Below are 17373 nucleotides of genomic sequence, written 5' to 3'. Positions count from 1 at the left end.
AACCCTACATTCACCAATTTCACTTTTTTCTAGTTCTTTTTTGCCTATACCAGGAATTACTCACTCTTTAATGAGCTTGTTCATCTTCCTACTTGTAATTCTTATCATTTTTAGTAGGTTCTCCCTAGACCTTTAGGGTAAAGTGATAACCCAGGCAGTCACCCCGCCTGAGAGACTACGTGGAAAGTCGCAGCAGCCACAGAAGCTACTTTCTTTTGGGCAAAAAGATAAAATAAAAGTTGTTTTTAACAGTATTTGTTCTCTGCTTTTGATTTGCAGCTGAAAGAGAAGAAATGTTTTCTTGTTCTTCTTAGTCTTAAAAATACAAACACATATAAGCAGTATACTTAATTCTAGCAGAAGTTTATCAAGTCCAGAGGCTCTTAAGAACATACCATAAGCCTCGATGTGAAAAATTCATGGGAGGCCTAAGACTTGACCTTGGCTCATGAGAAGGAACGGGGTGGGGGGGGCCCAAGGCACATTCTCACAGCTTCTCTGAGTCACTTAGCTGTATCTTTCATGGGCTGGCAAGGCTAGTTTCTAGTCAGCAGCTCAATTCCGGTCACAGTCAAACCTCCATATACAGTTATAGGAGAAAAAAGAGACAGTTTTTCATGTTTGCCAATTCTGGATGACTACTGGGATCACATGTCAATCAGCACATTTCCCAGGAATCTTGTGTGTCAAAACTGTCTATGACGTTATAATCCAGTGAATAGTAATTTCTTTCTTATAAGGTCAGATGCAATGCCTAGAGTAACCTATGATTGAATTTAGTAAACCCATTTCTCTCATTACAGATTTGCAAGTGAATATTGAAACATCTGCAAATTGTTTTGAGCTGTGTAGTGCTTCAGTGCAGATGCATGCATTGAGAAGGGAGGATGGGAGGAAGGAAAGAACTAATTATATAATTATATAATTATATATATATGTATATATAAAGATTTGATAGAGAAGTGTTAATTTTTTATTTACAATGCTGTGTTAATTTCTGCTCTTCAGCATAGTGATTCAGATATATGTATTCCTTTTCATATTATTTTTCATTATAGGCTATTACAAGATATTGAATGTAATTCCCTGTGCTATACAGTAAGACCTCTTTGTTTATCTATTTTATATATAGTAGTGAGTATCTGCAAATCCCAAACTCTCAATTTATCCCTCCACCCACCCCTTTTCCCCTCTGGTAACATATATTTGTTTTCTGTGTCTGTGAGTCTGTTTCTGTTTTGTAAATAAGTTCATTTGCATCATTTTTTTTTAGATTCCATGTATAAATGATATATGATATGTTTCTTTCTCTTTCTGGCTTTCTTCACTCGGTATGACAATCTCCAACCATGTTGTTGCAGATGTCATTATTTTGTTCTTTTTTATGGCTGAGTAGTATTCCATTGTATATATCCATATATGTGTGTATATATATGTGTGTATACATGCCACATCTTCTTTATCTAATCATCTGTCAGTGGACATTTAAGTTGCTTCCACTTCTTGGCTATACTAATAATATTTTTGCACCTGATACTATGATAAGCACTTCTTATACTTTGTTTCATTTTATTCTTCAAAAAAAAAAGGCAGCTACTTTTACAATCTTTAAAGACAGGTCTTTCTGCTTCTGGAGGCTGTATACTTTACATAATACCACAATATTAGTATCTATGAAACAGAAGATTTCTGCACTCATTTGCTCCTTATTCAACCTGAGCTAAAAGGAATTACCTGGTTGGTTTCCATGTAGGTCTATATACTGGCACAGGGGATAGGCATGTCTTGCCTGCAGATGGCACATCTCTCAGCTTTGGCATCAGGTGCTTCATACTGTACCGTCCTGCCATATTCAGGTGACGATCCCAGGACAAAGGTGGACAAATCTGGAAGTTGGGCAAAGACAAGTGCTTCCAGGTTCAGACCCTGAGAATCCTGTAAATTTATTGGGACTCTGAGAACTCTTTTAGGGGAGAGGAGATAAAGACTCTCATTGCTTTCATTCATTTATGTGTGCATGCATACCTGGACTTATGTATCGTTTCCCAAACAAACATTGTTTGTGCTCCTACATGTGCTGGGCATTGCGAGGCATCGGAAATGCAGAGGTGAGTATGACTAGCGTAGTTCCTGCCCTTATGTAACTAGGAGTCTAGTGGAAAAGAATAATGTTAAAAAAGAATTACCCAAATAACTGGACTAGTGCAGTCCTTGAAAAGTACAGTGAAGGAGAATGTTGGGAGCTGTGTGACAATCTGCAGTCTGAACCAGTCCAGATGTGCCAGGCAGAGCGAGTGAGGAATGGGAGACAGTTACAGGAGGCGGGTGGGCAAGGGGATGGATAGCATTGCCGACAAAGGGAGCATCACGTGAGGCAGTTCTGTGCCGACAGTGAGACCCGTGGCCTGGAGCACAGAGAACCACAGGGCGAGCGGGAGGCGAAACTCTGCCAAGTGGAAATGCAGGAGCCAAGTCAGCTGGAGCCTTGTTAACGATGTGTTTTCATCCTAAAAGCTGCAAGAAGCTTTTAAAAGGCGTTAAGCTGGGAGACGTCACGCTTAAATTTGTGGTCTGAAAAGATCTCTTTAGGTGCTGTGTTTAGAGAAGAGTGGGGAAAATGATTGAAGAGTTTTAGATCATAAACAACGGTAGCTTGGGCGAGAGTGGTGAGAGTGGAGAGTGAGAAATAGAAATGTAGGGAAAAATCATGTTTCTCCGTGATGGCTCAGATACGTGGAGGGAGGGAAAAGGATGCCTACAGCTGTACCTGGATGCTTCCTATATGAATTGAAACTGAAGTGAGGGACACACGGATTCTTATTAAATATGGTCCCCACTTGGTTCTGCCTTCCTCCCCTCGTCTTTCTGAGCACATCTGTCTCTTAGTAGAACGTTGCCCATTTTATCCTTGGGATCAATAAGTGATTCCTCTACTTGACTCTTTAGAATTTCTGCCCTGTATAGAAAGTTCGAGAAAAGCTAAACGATACCAAACTACAAGACAAAGCACCCAAGGGTTTTTTTTCCTTCTGTCTGGCTTCTCTTCCTTTTCACTCAATCTGCATCCACACAGCTATGTCTCACCCCATGTAAAAGTACCTCTTCCTCCATCCTTTAACCTGAAGGCATTGTTTAATTCCATTCAGAAAACACCAAGTAAGATTTAAGAGGCTCGGCAGTGGAAATACTCATTTCTCCTTAGAGGGAGCTTTTGGGTTTTTTTTCTTTCAAGGTTATTAGTTATCTAGAGCATGAGAAACAGAGTCTACAGCCATCTCAGGGTCTAATAAGATCAACAACAAAAAAGAAAAGCCCTTTTGACCGCAAAGCCAGTACTTTGGAATTGAATGCCTAACTTTTATTTCATTCAGTTTTCAGATCATGATTAAACCAGTCTTATTGATTTTCTGTCTTTCATTGGCTACTTAAAGGCATGCAGAATGGTAGAGGGTGATGTAGTGATGCTGTAGGATCCAGAATCTGTAATTACTGAGTTGGGATTATAGCTCTGTAAGTCTGACTTCATTTGGGGGTCGGGTGGGGTCCTGAGCTCCTGCCCCACCTCCCCACAGTTCCAATCAGCATCACATCTGATGGGAAGCTAGCTTTGCCTCTGCTGTTAACTAGTTTCATGGCCCTGAAAAATTCTTCTGACCTCCCTGGACCTCAATTTCCTGTAAAGCAAAGAGGTGCCGCTTGATGATTTTTGAAGCACCTTCCACTCGGACTTTCTAAGAAAGACAAGTCCTGGTGTGTCTGACACAGAGTGTGCATGTGTGAGCCTGTGTGCCCTTTCTTTTTTCATTCAACTTTTTCAATCTTGTGTGTCATAAATGTAAAAAACTAACATGACATATTTCTTTCTCCTTTGAGGAATAAAAGCAGATAAATAATAAGCCAGGCATTTGCCATTTGAAGATCACGGGCATCTGAGGTGTTTGCTGACATGCCCCCATCTCACCCGTCTCTAGGCTTGTCTTCTCCGGGGCCGTGAGATTCTCCACATCTCCCTTAGGCGGAAACCCTCCCAGGCCACCCCAGTGAGGGAGTGCTCCCGGATCGAAACCGAGTGGCCCTCCCAGGCCCTTAAAGATAATCTCAGCAAGGAGAAAAGTTAGCTGATTTCCTGTTCAAAAATGTTACACACAAAGGTGACACTGTCTGATAGGCTGAACTGCCCCAGTGTTATTTACGCCTGACAACAGGCATGACTCACATCAGGGGATTGCTTATTGCTCGGGCGCCCGTGAGAAATGTGTGGGAGCAGCCCGGCGGCCTCACTGCGGGGCAGGGGTGTCTGCCCCCAAAGGACATGCAAAGAACAGGGGCCTGAGGCTGGGCCCTCCACTGGGCCCTCCCCATTGTTCAGTCTCTTTTCCACACTACAAGGAAAGGGCACGCCCCAGAGGAAGAGGAGTACAGATCCTCTGCTCTGCATAGCCCTGGGAGACGGAGGACGGAGATGTGCAAAAATCATTAAATAGAATTGACTGCCTGCTTGGCACCCGTCAGAGAGAAGGGCAGCCCGGGAAATAGGGACCGTCACTCTCTTCTAGAATCGGCTTTATATTAACAGCCACTGAAACAACAAAATGGCTGCTCTCTGCATTCAGTGCTCAGTGACCCGCTTAGATAGTTGTTCTTTTTTTTTTAATTTCAAAAGGTATCTATTAGTCTGTAACTTGAAAGCACTAGATTTATGTTGTCAGTACACAGCCATTTGCTCCATAAGGTAGTTAAGCATCCGAACTGTAGTTTGTCCAAACTGAAGTATGATCCACGTGTCAAATACACACCAGATTTCAAGACCCCTAAAGACGTTTAGTCATCAGCTGAAGATTTTTCTAGCAAGAGAAAGGATAAACAACATGATTGGTAAGCAGAATGTATACATTTGATAGGATATTTAGCTAGGAAATAAGTATTTGATATTTCTATTTCTAAGCATGTCCTTCTTTTTGATATGAAAACAAATAATTTTCACACCAAAGCTATCACATTAATTCTACTGTAGTTGAAAAGTAGAAAGGAGACAATTTTATAAACTACTTTTTCTTGGTGGTGAGGGTAGTCACTTATCCTCTTAAGATCTAAAAACCATAAATCAGCAGCTCTTTCTAAAACTAAAACCAGCAGCCAAAAAAAAAAAAAATAATGTTTTGTGCATTTTTTGGTTAACTCTATTCTTCAAGCATTGCCTATTAAAATACTGCCACAATCAACACTGATTTGGTTGACTCTTTAAGTCTTATACATAAGCCCGGCTTCCGAGCTTTATCTCGGTGTTTGCATAAACCAGGAGAAGTCTCATAATCCAGCAGGAGTCAGAAATCAGTCATTAATTTGTAACAGAATTAAAGTAAGTCATTCCCTTTCCATGTATCATGATCATGTTTATTGATGGAGAAAATAATTTTCTTCCTAATTCTTAGGATGGAGTAGTAAAGTCAGTTACATGCTGTGCTCTATTCCTTTGACTTCCTTAGGAAGGAATGTTGTATTGTCTGCTCTTTTTCCCTTAGCCTTCAGCCATATGTTTAGGCTCTGCCTCTCCTGCCGTGCTACATGGCAGCATTAAAGTCATGAAATAACATAGACGCAATTCTGAAAGCAGTAGATAGAGTTGGTCAGATTGCTACTGTCGCCATTCATATATTTCCTCATTCACCATAAAAATATTTCTCAAGAATCTTCTTTGTACCAGAAACTCTGCAAAGCATTGTAGATGCAGAAATGAATAGTATCAGGTTAGCATGGGGGTATCCAGAGAGATAGGTATCAGTAAAGAGTTAACTGTCATGTTACACATTTAGTTGCTGATAGACGAGTATTTAGAGGAAGCCCACTGCTGTGAAGGGTCCTCCTGGACAGCTTTCTTAGAATGAAGCCAGCCAGAGAAGAAGATGGTGTGGTGATTGGAGTGGTTGAGTAAGGGGGAGGCAGCATTTGGGACAGAGGATTCCTAGAGCTTGAATGTGTACATGAAAGGAGGAAAAGCGAATGGTGGAGGGTGTAATGTTTCATTCTCTAGTTGCTTCACATACAAAGTTTTGCCTTCCTCACTTATTTAGTAATTCTACAGTGATTGCTGATTATCAATAATATTAGTTCATTATTAATCCTACACTCTTCACAGGGACAAGACTATCTGTATTTTACACTAATTTGACATCTCTCCAGTGCAATCAACAGATCTTTGTGATCTTTTGAATTCCCTTCAGATCTGGGTATTGGGCAGTGTCTGGATGCTGACATACAGTACCAGGAAATATTATCATTTCTTAGATAATGAGTGAATGTTCCAAGTCTTCAACTCAAGAATATTCTTGGTCTTTAGACCTTTTGAGGTCAATATTACAGTGACACTGGGAAAAAAACCTATCTCAAAATAGACTCCCATGTTTCCCAGTGCAGTGTTGTCTGCCTCCATAATATCCTGGGGTGGAAAATTTTGCCTTGGACGTGGCTCCAGTTGGAGGAGGCGACTTCCTTCTCTGGGCAGACTTCTGTAGACACAGTGGAAGATTATTGTGCTAACGATGAAATAGCGAGAATAGGTCAACCCCAAGAAATTATGTCATAAAGGCTTCTCTAGCCCTTTGCTCCATGAGAAACCTGTCTTCATTGTGTTGAGAAGGCAGAGATCACTTGGATGCCTTTTTTTTTTTTAATGTGGAGAGAGAAAAAGGAAGTGTCTTTGTCACTCTTTGGGACCTTAAGTTTCAATTAACTAAATAAACGATGTACTTAAAATTCAGACTCCCAGTTGAGCTATTATGTTTTGTTGAACCTTGCTCACTGTTCTTAAATTCTGGGACTAGGTATGAGAGTACCCCTTTCTTGAATTCCTATTATGACTTTTGAAATCCTTTGGTATTAGGGAATGAGGTACCTACGGATGTGTCCAGAATTGGTATCATGGTCTTACTGAATTTAGTAAAAGGAAAAAAATTCCAACTGTCTTCAGCTTTCAACAATGTTTTAGGTAAAGTAAAATTATCCTGACAGAAATATAAGTAAATATTTTAACTACCTTCCTTGTGTGTATGATGCACCAAAAGTTGCATTATAAATGTTTGGAGGTGGTTAAATAGTTACTCAGAGTTGGCAACAATATGTCTAGATGAAGTGAAACAGATAGGTTCTGCTTGCTATCAAATGGACTTTCCACCCCAGGGAAGAATTTAGCAAGAAATTCTTGAGCATTTGTAAACCTCCTCGTAGCTTTCATTTACTCCTAATAAAAGTCTAGGTACAAAAAAAAAAAAGAGAGAGAGAGAGAGAGAGAGGCATTCTGTGCAATTTCCATAATCTTTATTATTTCTAAGATCATAACTCTATTTAATATCAAGTATGGAAGCCTCTCATCTGTTTGAAACAAGAAGTTGACTCCCTGTTCTAGGATAAAGAGAGCACCAGCATTGAAGGTGACCTCTTGTCCTTCCTCCTCCCAAAGTCAGTATAGATCAGGAGACTCAGACCAAAGACAGCACTGGTGACAAGGACCCAGGGTGGAAAGTTTCCTTCAGTGCTGGGACCTCAATCTCTGTCATTCACTACCCTGAATCATATCTTAAATGCAAATGAAAGATTAAGGTGAATCCAATTAAGTGTAATTTTGTACAAATTCTTTTCATCTCAGAATCAGACCCTTTCTAGTTAAATATAACTATGAATATATATAAATATAACTAGAGGGACAGCCTTGGTTCTGTTGCTGGAAGTAGATATGCAGTTTTGGGTGTCGCAGGTTAGCAGGAGGACCAAGAGTTACTGGATGACTGGCTGTAGGACTCCCTGAATTCTGTTGCGGTAGGATTGGCGGTGGGGTGGGGTGGGGTGGGGTGGCGGGGGGAGGTTGGAATGGATACTGGTGCTGGCATCAGAATGTTCACATCTTGTGATATTTAAAGATAATTGCTGAAAATCTTTTAGAGACAATCCCTAATTTACAAACAGATTGTATTACAGAAGCTTAGAACTTGGTGAAGTGAAGTTTCGGGTTATAATTACCTCTTGGAACAGAGTGATACTGGGTATTGAGAATTCCAAGTCAAAACACACAGTGTGCTTTAACCTATCTATATATGTCATCTGATCTATGTTAATAACATAGGACAACAAAGTTTTGAATCTATTTCAAAATCTATTTCATTGATCACCCCCTGTAGATCGGATGCCCCTGAGGACACACACCTCTCATCTAGATTTGGGTGTCATGAAGATCAGTGCGTTAAGGGTAGTGAACAATACATATCCTCTGTATAGAGACTAAAAATGTTTTGTAAAAGTTGATAGTTCGTATGTATGCATTTCTAACATCAACATTTTCTTGCATGAAAGTCCAATGTTGCTATTTCTTCCCAGTGTTTGGACATTATCAACAGTTTTATACTCAAGGAAATGAATTCCTTGAAATTGGTTTATCTTTTTTTTCCTTACATTTTTCATCAGAAGCATCAGACATGCATACACCTCTGATTGCACAAAAGAGCAAGGTAGGGGAGAGAATATAATTATCTTCTTTTAAAGGAATATCAAGAGGATGACAGAGAACTGAAGACCATGTTGCCACTTCAAGGTCCCACCCCTCTTCCACTGATTCTCCTGGACTTGAACTACATTTCTCTGAGATATATTTCCTTGAAAACTTCTTGAAACACTCTGTCTCTGTACTCCTTGTAAAGATGAGTTTCCAAGAACAACTTGATTTTCAGTAGCTGCTAAGGCCTGGCATCGAAGGTAGAACGAGGTAGACTTCCCACCCTATGCTCCAGCGAGGGTCTCCTAGGAGGCTGCTGGACTAGTTTACACGACATTCAGAAGAAGGAGAAGCAGCTAATTTTGCAATTTCTGGGAACAAGCAAGAGAATACAGTGTCCTTCCTATTGTTGAGGCTAATGACTTCAACCAGGCTGTTCTGTGGAACTTACACGAGTGGTTTGTGCCTAATTAAATGGACGCACAGGCCTTGAGTCATGTTCAGCAGTTAATTTAATTGGAAAGCCAGCCCACAGCCAGGATGAGGCCCAAACTTTCTTCTGTTTTCCATCTGCCATTCTCACCTGTTATTCACCTACATAATCCAACAGTCAAATGATGGTTCCTTCAAAACTGCATCATTTTCTGCCTCCACCTCTCTCTTCTTTTTTAAGAAAGCATCTAGGTAGCCACCTAGAAATGACTGGCAGTTTTTCATCTCTTTTCCATGATAGTTTAAAACAGTTCTTCATGTGCCCTCTAAAGAGATGAGAAATTCATCTCATAGACAATGAATTTCTACCAACTGCCACCCTTTGCGATGTTCACAGAACGAACCATGTCTATCGACTCTGCCTTCCCACTACCAAAACCACATTTTGTTTGTTTGCCAAGTTCAGTAGTTGAATGTATTCACTGTTGGATTTATCACCTCCCACCTTATTTCCTTTGTCTCTGCATTTTCAGCTTCCCGTTATTGCCCACTCATCATCCCAGCTCAGTTGCCAAACCAATTTTGAATTTAGGCCCAGAAATGATTTAAGAAGTTTAATCCTGCCCTGTCTCACTGACACTACCAGGGGAGTTTAGTTGTCATCTTCTCTTCTGCATATGTAGACATCAGAAGTGGCTCCCGAGTAATGTGTTTGAGTTGTTCCTTGAATTGCAGTCTGCAGATCTGCGTTTGACATGCAGGTCCAAGGAAGAAAATTAGGTGATTTGATGACTGGATTGGAGAGTCTTTGAACTTGACAGAGCCAGGGGGTTTGTTGGCCAAAATAATCAGTAGAAGACTGTACTTAAAGTTTATCAGTCTTCTTTACTAATCTCAAGCTTTTCAGCCAGTGTCTTCTTGGATATCATTAAGTCTTCATTAACTTTTTACCTTTTAATGAGGCTTTTAAAAACTTCATAGTCAACTAGTTATTTTAGTGGTATTCCCTTATGCTTGAATTATTATTATCTGCTGAAGGTAGGTTCCTCAAAGAAATCTTTTAAACTAATCCCCAATTTTATGTTCATTGAATTTAGGTTATACACTATGTAAACATATATAAATGGGCATAGCTACAATACTCTGTAAATTGATAAAAGTGAATAAATATTATATATATTTGTGTATAGGACTATGAGTGATTGTACAGTCATGTCTTGGGATCCACTGGTTACAGGAGCCCCTGGGAGATACCAAATCTGCAGATGCTCAAGCTGCTTGTATAAAATGGCTCAATACAACGAGTACAGCCACCTTTTTATATCTGTGGGTTTTGCATTCCAGAGTCAACCAACTAAGAATTCAATCTTCAGTTGGTTGAATCCATGCTTGTGAAACCCACAGATACAGAGGATTCGAGTGTGTATGTAAATGGACATATGTGTGTGTGCAGATATCCTTGTGTGTGTAAATATATCTGTGTATCTACAATAATGGTAACAGCTAGTATTTACTGACCATATGCCGTGATCTAGCAACTGCTGTATTTTTTGTGCATTAATTCATGTAATTTTACAATAACCTTATATGATAAGTGTTTCTATTATCCCCATTTTACAGATCAGGAAAAAAACACATGAATAATTTAATAATTCATTAACATTCACACAACCCCCTCAACATCTAAGTGTATAATAGAAGGACAGTATTATTTGCCATTTCACCTTAGGGTCGTGATGAAGGCAGAGAGTGATGCATAGGTTAAAGATCTGTCAGAAGCTAGGTATGATAATTTTTTTTCTCCTTTTCTGGTCCAGGTTCTTTATCATGTCTCTTATATCCACTGTGCCTCAGTCTGCTTCATGCTGGTCTAGTCCCTTTCTGGCCTTCACGCTTAGACGGTGAATGAGTTTGCTCTCTTCCTTTGCCTGCCATCACCCAGTGTTCAGCTTTTCTACCAGCACTAGAGTTCAGCAACTTGATGGATGTTACTCTTGATATTTTTGTGTTTATTCCTGTAATCAGATATTACACTAATCTGTACCACCATGCAGCATCTGCTAGATGTCTTCTACTCACCTCCCTTTAAAGGCATCTTTACTCAGCTGGCCTGTTCATAACCTCAATAAGAGGACTGGCCTAAATGAGGAGAGCAAAAAAAGTAGAAAAAGAGAAAAATTAGAAAAAATTGGAAGACTATGCTATATTACTCAAGTCTTTTTCTGTAAGGCATTCTTAAAAGTTAGTCTCAGATCAGCAACATCAGTATCCCCTGGGAACTTGGTAGAAATGTAAAGTTTAGGGCCTCATCCTGGACCTACTGAATCAGAAATGCTGGGGGTGGGGCTGAGGCAGATGTGTTTTAACAAGCCTCCAGGCAATCCTGTTGCTGACCCAGCTTTGAGAGCCCCCCACTCTGTGGCTGGTCCCCATCACCCAAGTTCTCATGCTACGCACACCTAAGTTTAGCTTAAACTCCTGTATGCATGTGTGTACGTGTGTGTGTGTGTGTGCACACACACACGTACACACACACACACTTGTTCCCAGGATTTATAAGTATTTCAATGTATATTTACACTGACTTAAGACTGCTCCAGTTTTTATCAGATGCAATGAAGCTAAATATAACTTCATTAGACATCAACTCCTTTAAACCAGCATTTATCAGATTTTCATTCAGAGGAATCACACTGTTAACTGCAGTGTGAAATGGGGCCTGGGGTTCCCACGTTGCTACTGAGCTTCTGGCTGTTGCTGGCCGTGGCCTCCACTGAACACCAAGGACTTAGATTGGAGAAATTGCCTCAATAAACTTTTTCATCTATATCCCAAAGTATAGCTGCAGTTTCCCTTTATACTCTCTCTGTAGTATATTCACCATTGATTGTAACCTTGGAGCACAAGGGATAAAGGGATAGCACATCTGAACATCCTTATCTCCATCCTCACCTTTTTAACATGGTATTCTCTAAACCAGACTAAAACTCAGCAACCTACCAAGCTGTGCTTGTCAAAATTCTGTTATCTTAGGTTCAACTAACCAATTCTGCTTCCTTTCTTTCATTTTCCCTGATTATTTCATGTTGGGCATAATTCCTCCTATACCCTCCCCCCTTTTCTAAGAGGTCACATAATCCTCCGTAATAAGCGACCCAGTCACATGATCAGTCTCCACCATCTTCTGAGATCCCAGAAGGTGGATTCATCTGGTTCTTACAGATCTTGGTCCTCTCCCCACGTAGTCCAGCCAATGTCCAACTCGTAGACGATGCAGAACACTATTGCTTAATTAAAATAGGGAGGACTAGGTGAAATGCTGCTTTGAAAGATGAAGTGGGAGAGTCTGATCAGTTACGCAGTATCACCATGCTCAGGCAGACCGGAGAATCATTTTAATTAGGAGCACAACCAGAGCTATCTTTAGGAAGCAGAGAAAGGCCCAGACAGTGAAAGGCCACTGGCAGCTATGAGGGACTTTAGGGCTGAAGCAGAAGAAAGGGTTTTCAGCTAGGGACAAGATAACTCCCGGAAGCTCTTCTGCCTACAGATAATTCCTAAGCCTTGTTATCAACACTACAAAATGAGTTGCTGAAAAACATTCCCGGGCAGAGGAAATAAAGCCCCAAAGGATATAGGTTACTTTTGCGTTTTTAAGGAATAAACAGCAAGACCCAGGGGAGACTGGCAAGTATAAGGATCTGTGGTCCTTTTTAAGCAAAAGAATCAGATTGAGCTTCTGTAAATCAGTGTAATACATTCACCCCAAACGCTTCAACTCTCTTTTAAATCACCCAAGAGCCAACTGAGACGTCCATGTGATTATCTGACTTAGTCAAGATGCGTAAAGTAGGTTGGTTGGTTCCAGAATCTAGATTTTGCTCTTTTAGAGAATATGGCCATAGTCTGAACTTTGGACACTAGTTTTTAAACTAGAAAAATATATTTAAAAACTGAAAAGAGGAAGAAAACTCAAATAACAAATAAATCTGATCCATCGTTGTTTTAATTATCAAGGCCTCATTAATTTTTTATTTCTCCTCTGCCCACTAGCTTTGTCCATATTCAATTAATAGTTTAGTTTCTCCCCATATTATAGTGAGGTTTCTTGTTTTTTGGGGTTTTTTTTTTTTTTGACTGTTTGTTTTCACTTTTCAGCTTTATCTCCTGTCTCATCATTATTTTTTGGTTTTTTTTTTTTTTATGGTTTTAGGTGTTTCAGTATTTTGAATAGGTGTTTCTCATCACTGATACTAGAATTCAACTTATTTGTAAAACTGAGATTAGATTCAATAATCTTCACAGTTTCTCCAACATTTAAAATTCCATGACTCAATAATTTTATAAATAATCATGAGATTAGGTTTTTGAAACTTTATTTTAAAGGTTATTGGAAGAGAGGCATAGGAAGTTTTTCCTTTTTTTTTTTTAGGGTGTCTTTTATAAATTCATGGCACACATGGGAATTTGAATGTTTATAATGTTTTAATATGAATTTTAACGTGAAGGCAGGGATTGTTCAGGAACTGGCCAGCCACTGCAGAGAGAGAAGGGGCTGCAATGCAGTGTGTGGCAAAGAAACCCCACTCCCTCCAGTCCTGGGGTGATGCTGCGACTGACTTCAGTAGAAAGATGGAGCAGAGGAGGCAGAAGCTGTGGGCTCCCAGCACGGCTGCAGGCAGTGAGGGCCATCTGAAGGGAGCGTTGCTGCGACGGACCAATAGCAAGTGTCAAAGTGTAGGGCCGCCCCGTTTAATGATGTCCTTCAAAGGGGACTGGTATAAAGCTGAGTGTCCCTCTAAATAATCCAAGTAATGGAGGTGGGGGAGAAAGAGAGAAAGAAAGATAGGAAGGAGGGGACAAAAAGAAAACAAAGTACAAAGAAGGAAACATCTAGGAAGGAGGCAAAGAACAGAAGAGAAGGACAGAAGGAAGGAAGGGGGAAGAGATAACTGAAATGTTTTAATCTTCTTGAGCAATTAAAGGCAGTGATCACTTTAATTTTTTGTCGTGTAAAAGTTTTCCTTCTTTTCATCTTTAACTTGGTAGCCATTTTTTTTTTCATGGAAACATCTGTTCATTAATGGGATACAGTTTAGAGAGTGCTGGTGCAGACATGCAGCAAGCAGGTGTGGTAGAAAGAGAATGTAAAACCACGGCGAGAATACTTAGATCTACAGTGATCCTTGCCAGTTATTTCAATCCTAAAATGAGAACAAATTTGTACCCACATAGTGTCCACATTTTGGGGAACTTGTGTATTACGCACACTCCCTCGTGTTCTTCTTACATTGTCCCGTCGTTACTCTTCACCTCTACATAAACTTCACTGGAGCCGTGTTTAGTAAAAAATTGTGTACACGGTTCATTTACTAAGCACAGACGTGTACTTTTCGGTAATTAAGGAAAAAGGTCTTTTGAGAAAAAGTGTCAGTGAAAATTAAAGCTGACTGAGGGGTTGACAATGGCAGGTGTTCTGTGGGGATTAAATGATTTGCTGCTTCTAGGTAATTTCACACAGCCTATATGTGTGTATAGACAGAGCAGAAATATCTATCCAAGCAACCCTTAAGTGCTCCCAATAAAGTTATTTGCTGAATTGCCTTGGGGTGTCTCATGCTTTAATGAGATTTGGGCCAGGAAGGTCAGAGTATGTTAGTCCTCAAATTCACCCAGACCATGTGGAATGAGGTACATAACCTTCCTTTGACTTTTTCTGCCTGTATGAACAGTGTTGTTTATGCTCAGTTTCTTACAGTGCCCTTCAGTTTCTGAGAATTGATGAGATGTAGCAACTGCTCGTTAAATCTTGCATTTTCCGTAGGCTTTGTTAACTCCCTTCTATTAGGACCTTTCCCCTGTGCTAAACTCTAATGAAGAATACCGTAAAAAAAAATAAATAAAATAAAGCTTCATATGAAAACCAGGAAAAAGATGGTAGATTATGCTCTGATAATAAAGTGCCGACATGAAGATGGTGTGTGTGTCGGGAGGGGAGGGGAACCAACTCCAAGAGGACAGGACGTGCTAACGCCCCGTGTCTCCCTTTGCTGATGCTCTGCAGGTGTATCAGCAGCAGCCCTGACTGACCTTCAAACACGTGACTTTGACCAAACTAAAAGGCAAAGAGGGTATTAAGAGAAGCGCTTCTTTGGATTATGAAATTTAACTTTACCAGCATTGGAGCTTGTCACTTACTTTAATAAATTACTTACAAAGTAGTGAAGAGAGCCCCTTCACCCCAGCCTTGAAGAAATGCAGTTTTGTTTTGTCTAGCTGTATTTGCTTAACCTATTGATGTAAAGTTACTTCAATGTACCCATCTTTTTTTGCCCACAGTGTCTTTTAATGAACAGGCTCTCTAAGACAAGATGAAGAGAAACAGTCGCACAAGAAATCATTCCATGTCCAGTTCGTGTGGTTCCACATCTCAGCCGTGGAACTGCTGTTTTAATCCATTGCCTCATCTCTCCTTCCACTTTCAAATACCTTTTTTTTTTTTTTAATGATAATCAAGCCACTTTCTGTGTACCCAGGGGCTGTTTGCTTGATTGCTATCAGAAAAGAAAAGGGTTACCTATGGGAGATCCATAAAAACCAAGAGTGAAGAAGAACAATGAGAAATATTGAGGGGGCAGGGGAGTCCTATGAAAGGGGCAGATGTTCAGTTTGCTTCTGGGGTGGGCCGATTTTTGACACCAACAGAACTTTCTTGAGTCCCTTACAAAGGACTAAAGCATCTACTGCAGTCCGAAGTCCCCTGAGGGCATCCTTTCAGCACCCTGTGCACCTTCTCCCCAACCTCTGTTCCCTCTCTCCCGACATGCCTTGCCTTCCCCTCTCTTCTCGGCTTATACAAATCTGCCCATGTTTAGTGTAGACCCACTGGGAAGCATTTTCGGACCATCCCATCTGGAAGAGAAAACTCCCTCTGAATTTATATAATGCTTGGCTGTCAGTCTCAATGAGAAAGATAATGTGCAGGAAAAAATCCCAGATCAGGTAGCCATACACTTCATCATTTGCTTCATCATCATCATCATATATTACTTCTTGAATATATTTACACACTCTAGTAACTCTCTCTATCCTCGTCCTTAAAGTAGAGTAAGTCTACACCCTCAAAAAGGATAAAAATGATGTCATGTCCCTGAAATGTTTTGTATGTGGTAACTGATTATACTTGTAAGGTATTTGTTTTATTTCCCCCAAACTCAGCTCCAAGGATTCACACCCTGGTAACCCTAACATGCTTTCATGTGCGCTTGACTCATTGCCCCAATCCAATTAAAAGTACATTTACTTTTGGGGGGAAGTTACAACTCAGTGGTAGGGTGAGTGCTTACCACACACGAGGTCCTGCGTTCAATCCCCAGTGCCTCCATTAAATAAATAAATAAATGCATAAATAAGTAAACCAAATTACTCTGCAAAAAACAGTACATTTACTTTTTCTGATAGAGACAGTAGTGTTTATCAGAGAAAATATCAAATATACACCAAGTATAAAAATGAAAAAAAGATAAATGTCATAACCGGAGAATAACCAGTAAACCAAGAAATAACTACTCACATTTTTTTTACATGAATGTCATATATGCCACAATTCTTAGATATGTACATATATGTGTGTATTGTTGCACAAGCTTTGTTCACTTACGGACACATCCTATGAGTATTCTGTTCTCAGCTCTATTTTTGCTTCCTAAGGTGCAGCCCTAGTATTTTGACACCTGTCGAGTCTGGATGAGCACATAGCACTTTGCCTGGGGTCTTAAAATGTTCCATAAGTGGGCTTTATTCTCGGAACGACTTCAGGCACCTTATGATCGTTTAAACGCAAAACTCTTTCAAACAGAACTTCCGAGTTTACTGAAACCTCTGTGTTTTTGTCGCTGAACTGGAGCCCCTGCGGGTAACGCTGACTCTCCCTGTTCCTCTCTCTGTAGTTTGTCGCTCAGCCCAACTGTCAACAGCTGCTGGCATCCCGCTGGTACGACGAATTCCCCGGCTGGAGGAGAAGACACTGGGCCGTGAAGATGGTGACGTGTTTCATAATAGGACTTCTTTTTCCTGTCTTCTCTGTGTGCTACCTTATAGCTCCCAAAAGCCCCCTTGGACTGTTCATCAGAAAGCCATTTATCAAGTTCATCTGCCACACCGCCTCCTATTTGACTTTTCTGTTCCTGCTGCTGCTTGCCTCTCAGCACATCGACAGGTCAGACTTGAACAGGCAAGGTCCACCACCAACCATCGTGGAGTGGATGATATTACCGTGGGTCCTGGGTAAATGTGATACTATAGAAAATATAATAAACACGTGTTGCTGCCATGGAATTGTGTTGCTCAGAAAAGAATAACCACTAACGTTTGGGACATAGGAATACCTAAAACAGGGTCTGACCGTTATAGCTTCAAGACCTAATCCTCAAAGCTAAATAAATCCTTTCCAAGCTGTG

At 40.4% G+C, this 17373-nt stretch overlaps 1 protein-coding gene across 1 annotated transcript in view; it reads left to right on the top strand.

Moving 5' to 3' along the window:
- TRPC4 (transient receptor potential cation channel subfamily C member 4) overlaps window positions 1-17373 on the top strand; it is a 166549-nt gene that overhangs the window by 105106 nt on the left and 44070 nt on the right. The window contains exon 4 of the mRNA XM_031684604.2: window positions 16864-17200. Coding sequence (XP_031540464.2) covers window positions 16864-17200 — 337 coding nt within the window. The remainder of the gene's footprint in view (window positions 1-16863; window positions 17201-17373) is intronic.

Source organism: Vicugna pacos, chromosome 14 (assembly GCF_048564905.1).
Source record: "Vicugna pacos chromosome 14, VicPac4, whole genome shotgun sequence".
In the NCBI taxonomy this organism is placed as follows: domain Eukaryota; kingdom Metazoa; phylum Chordata; class Mammalia; order Artiodactyla; family Camelidae; genus Vicugna; species Vicugna pacos.
The sequence above is the reverse complement of the archived record's forward strand: the minus strand, read 5'-3'. Positions and strand labels throughout refer to the sequence as shown.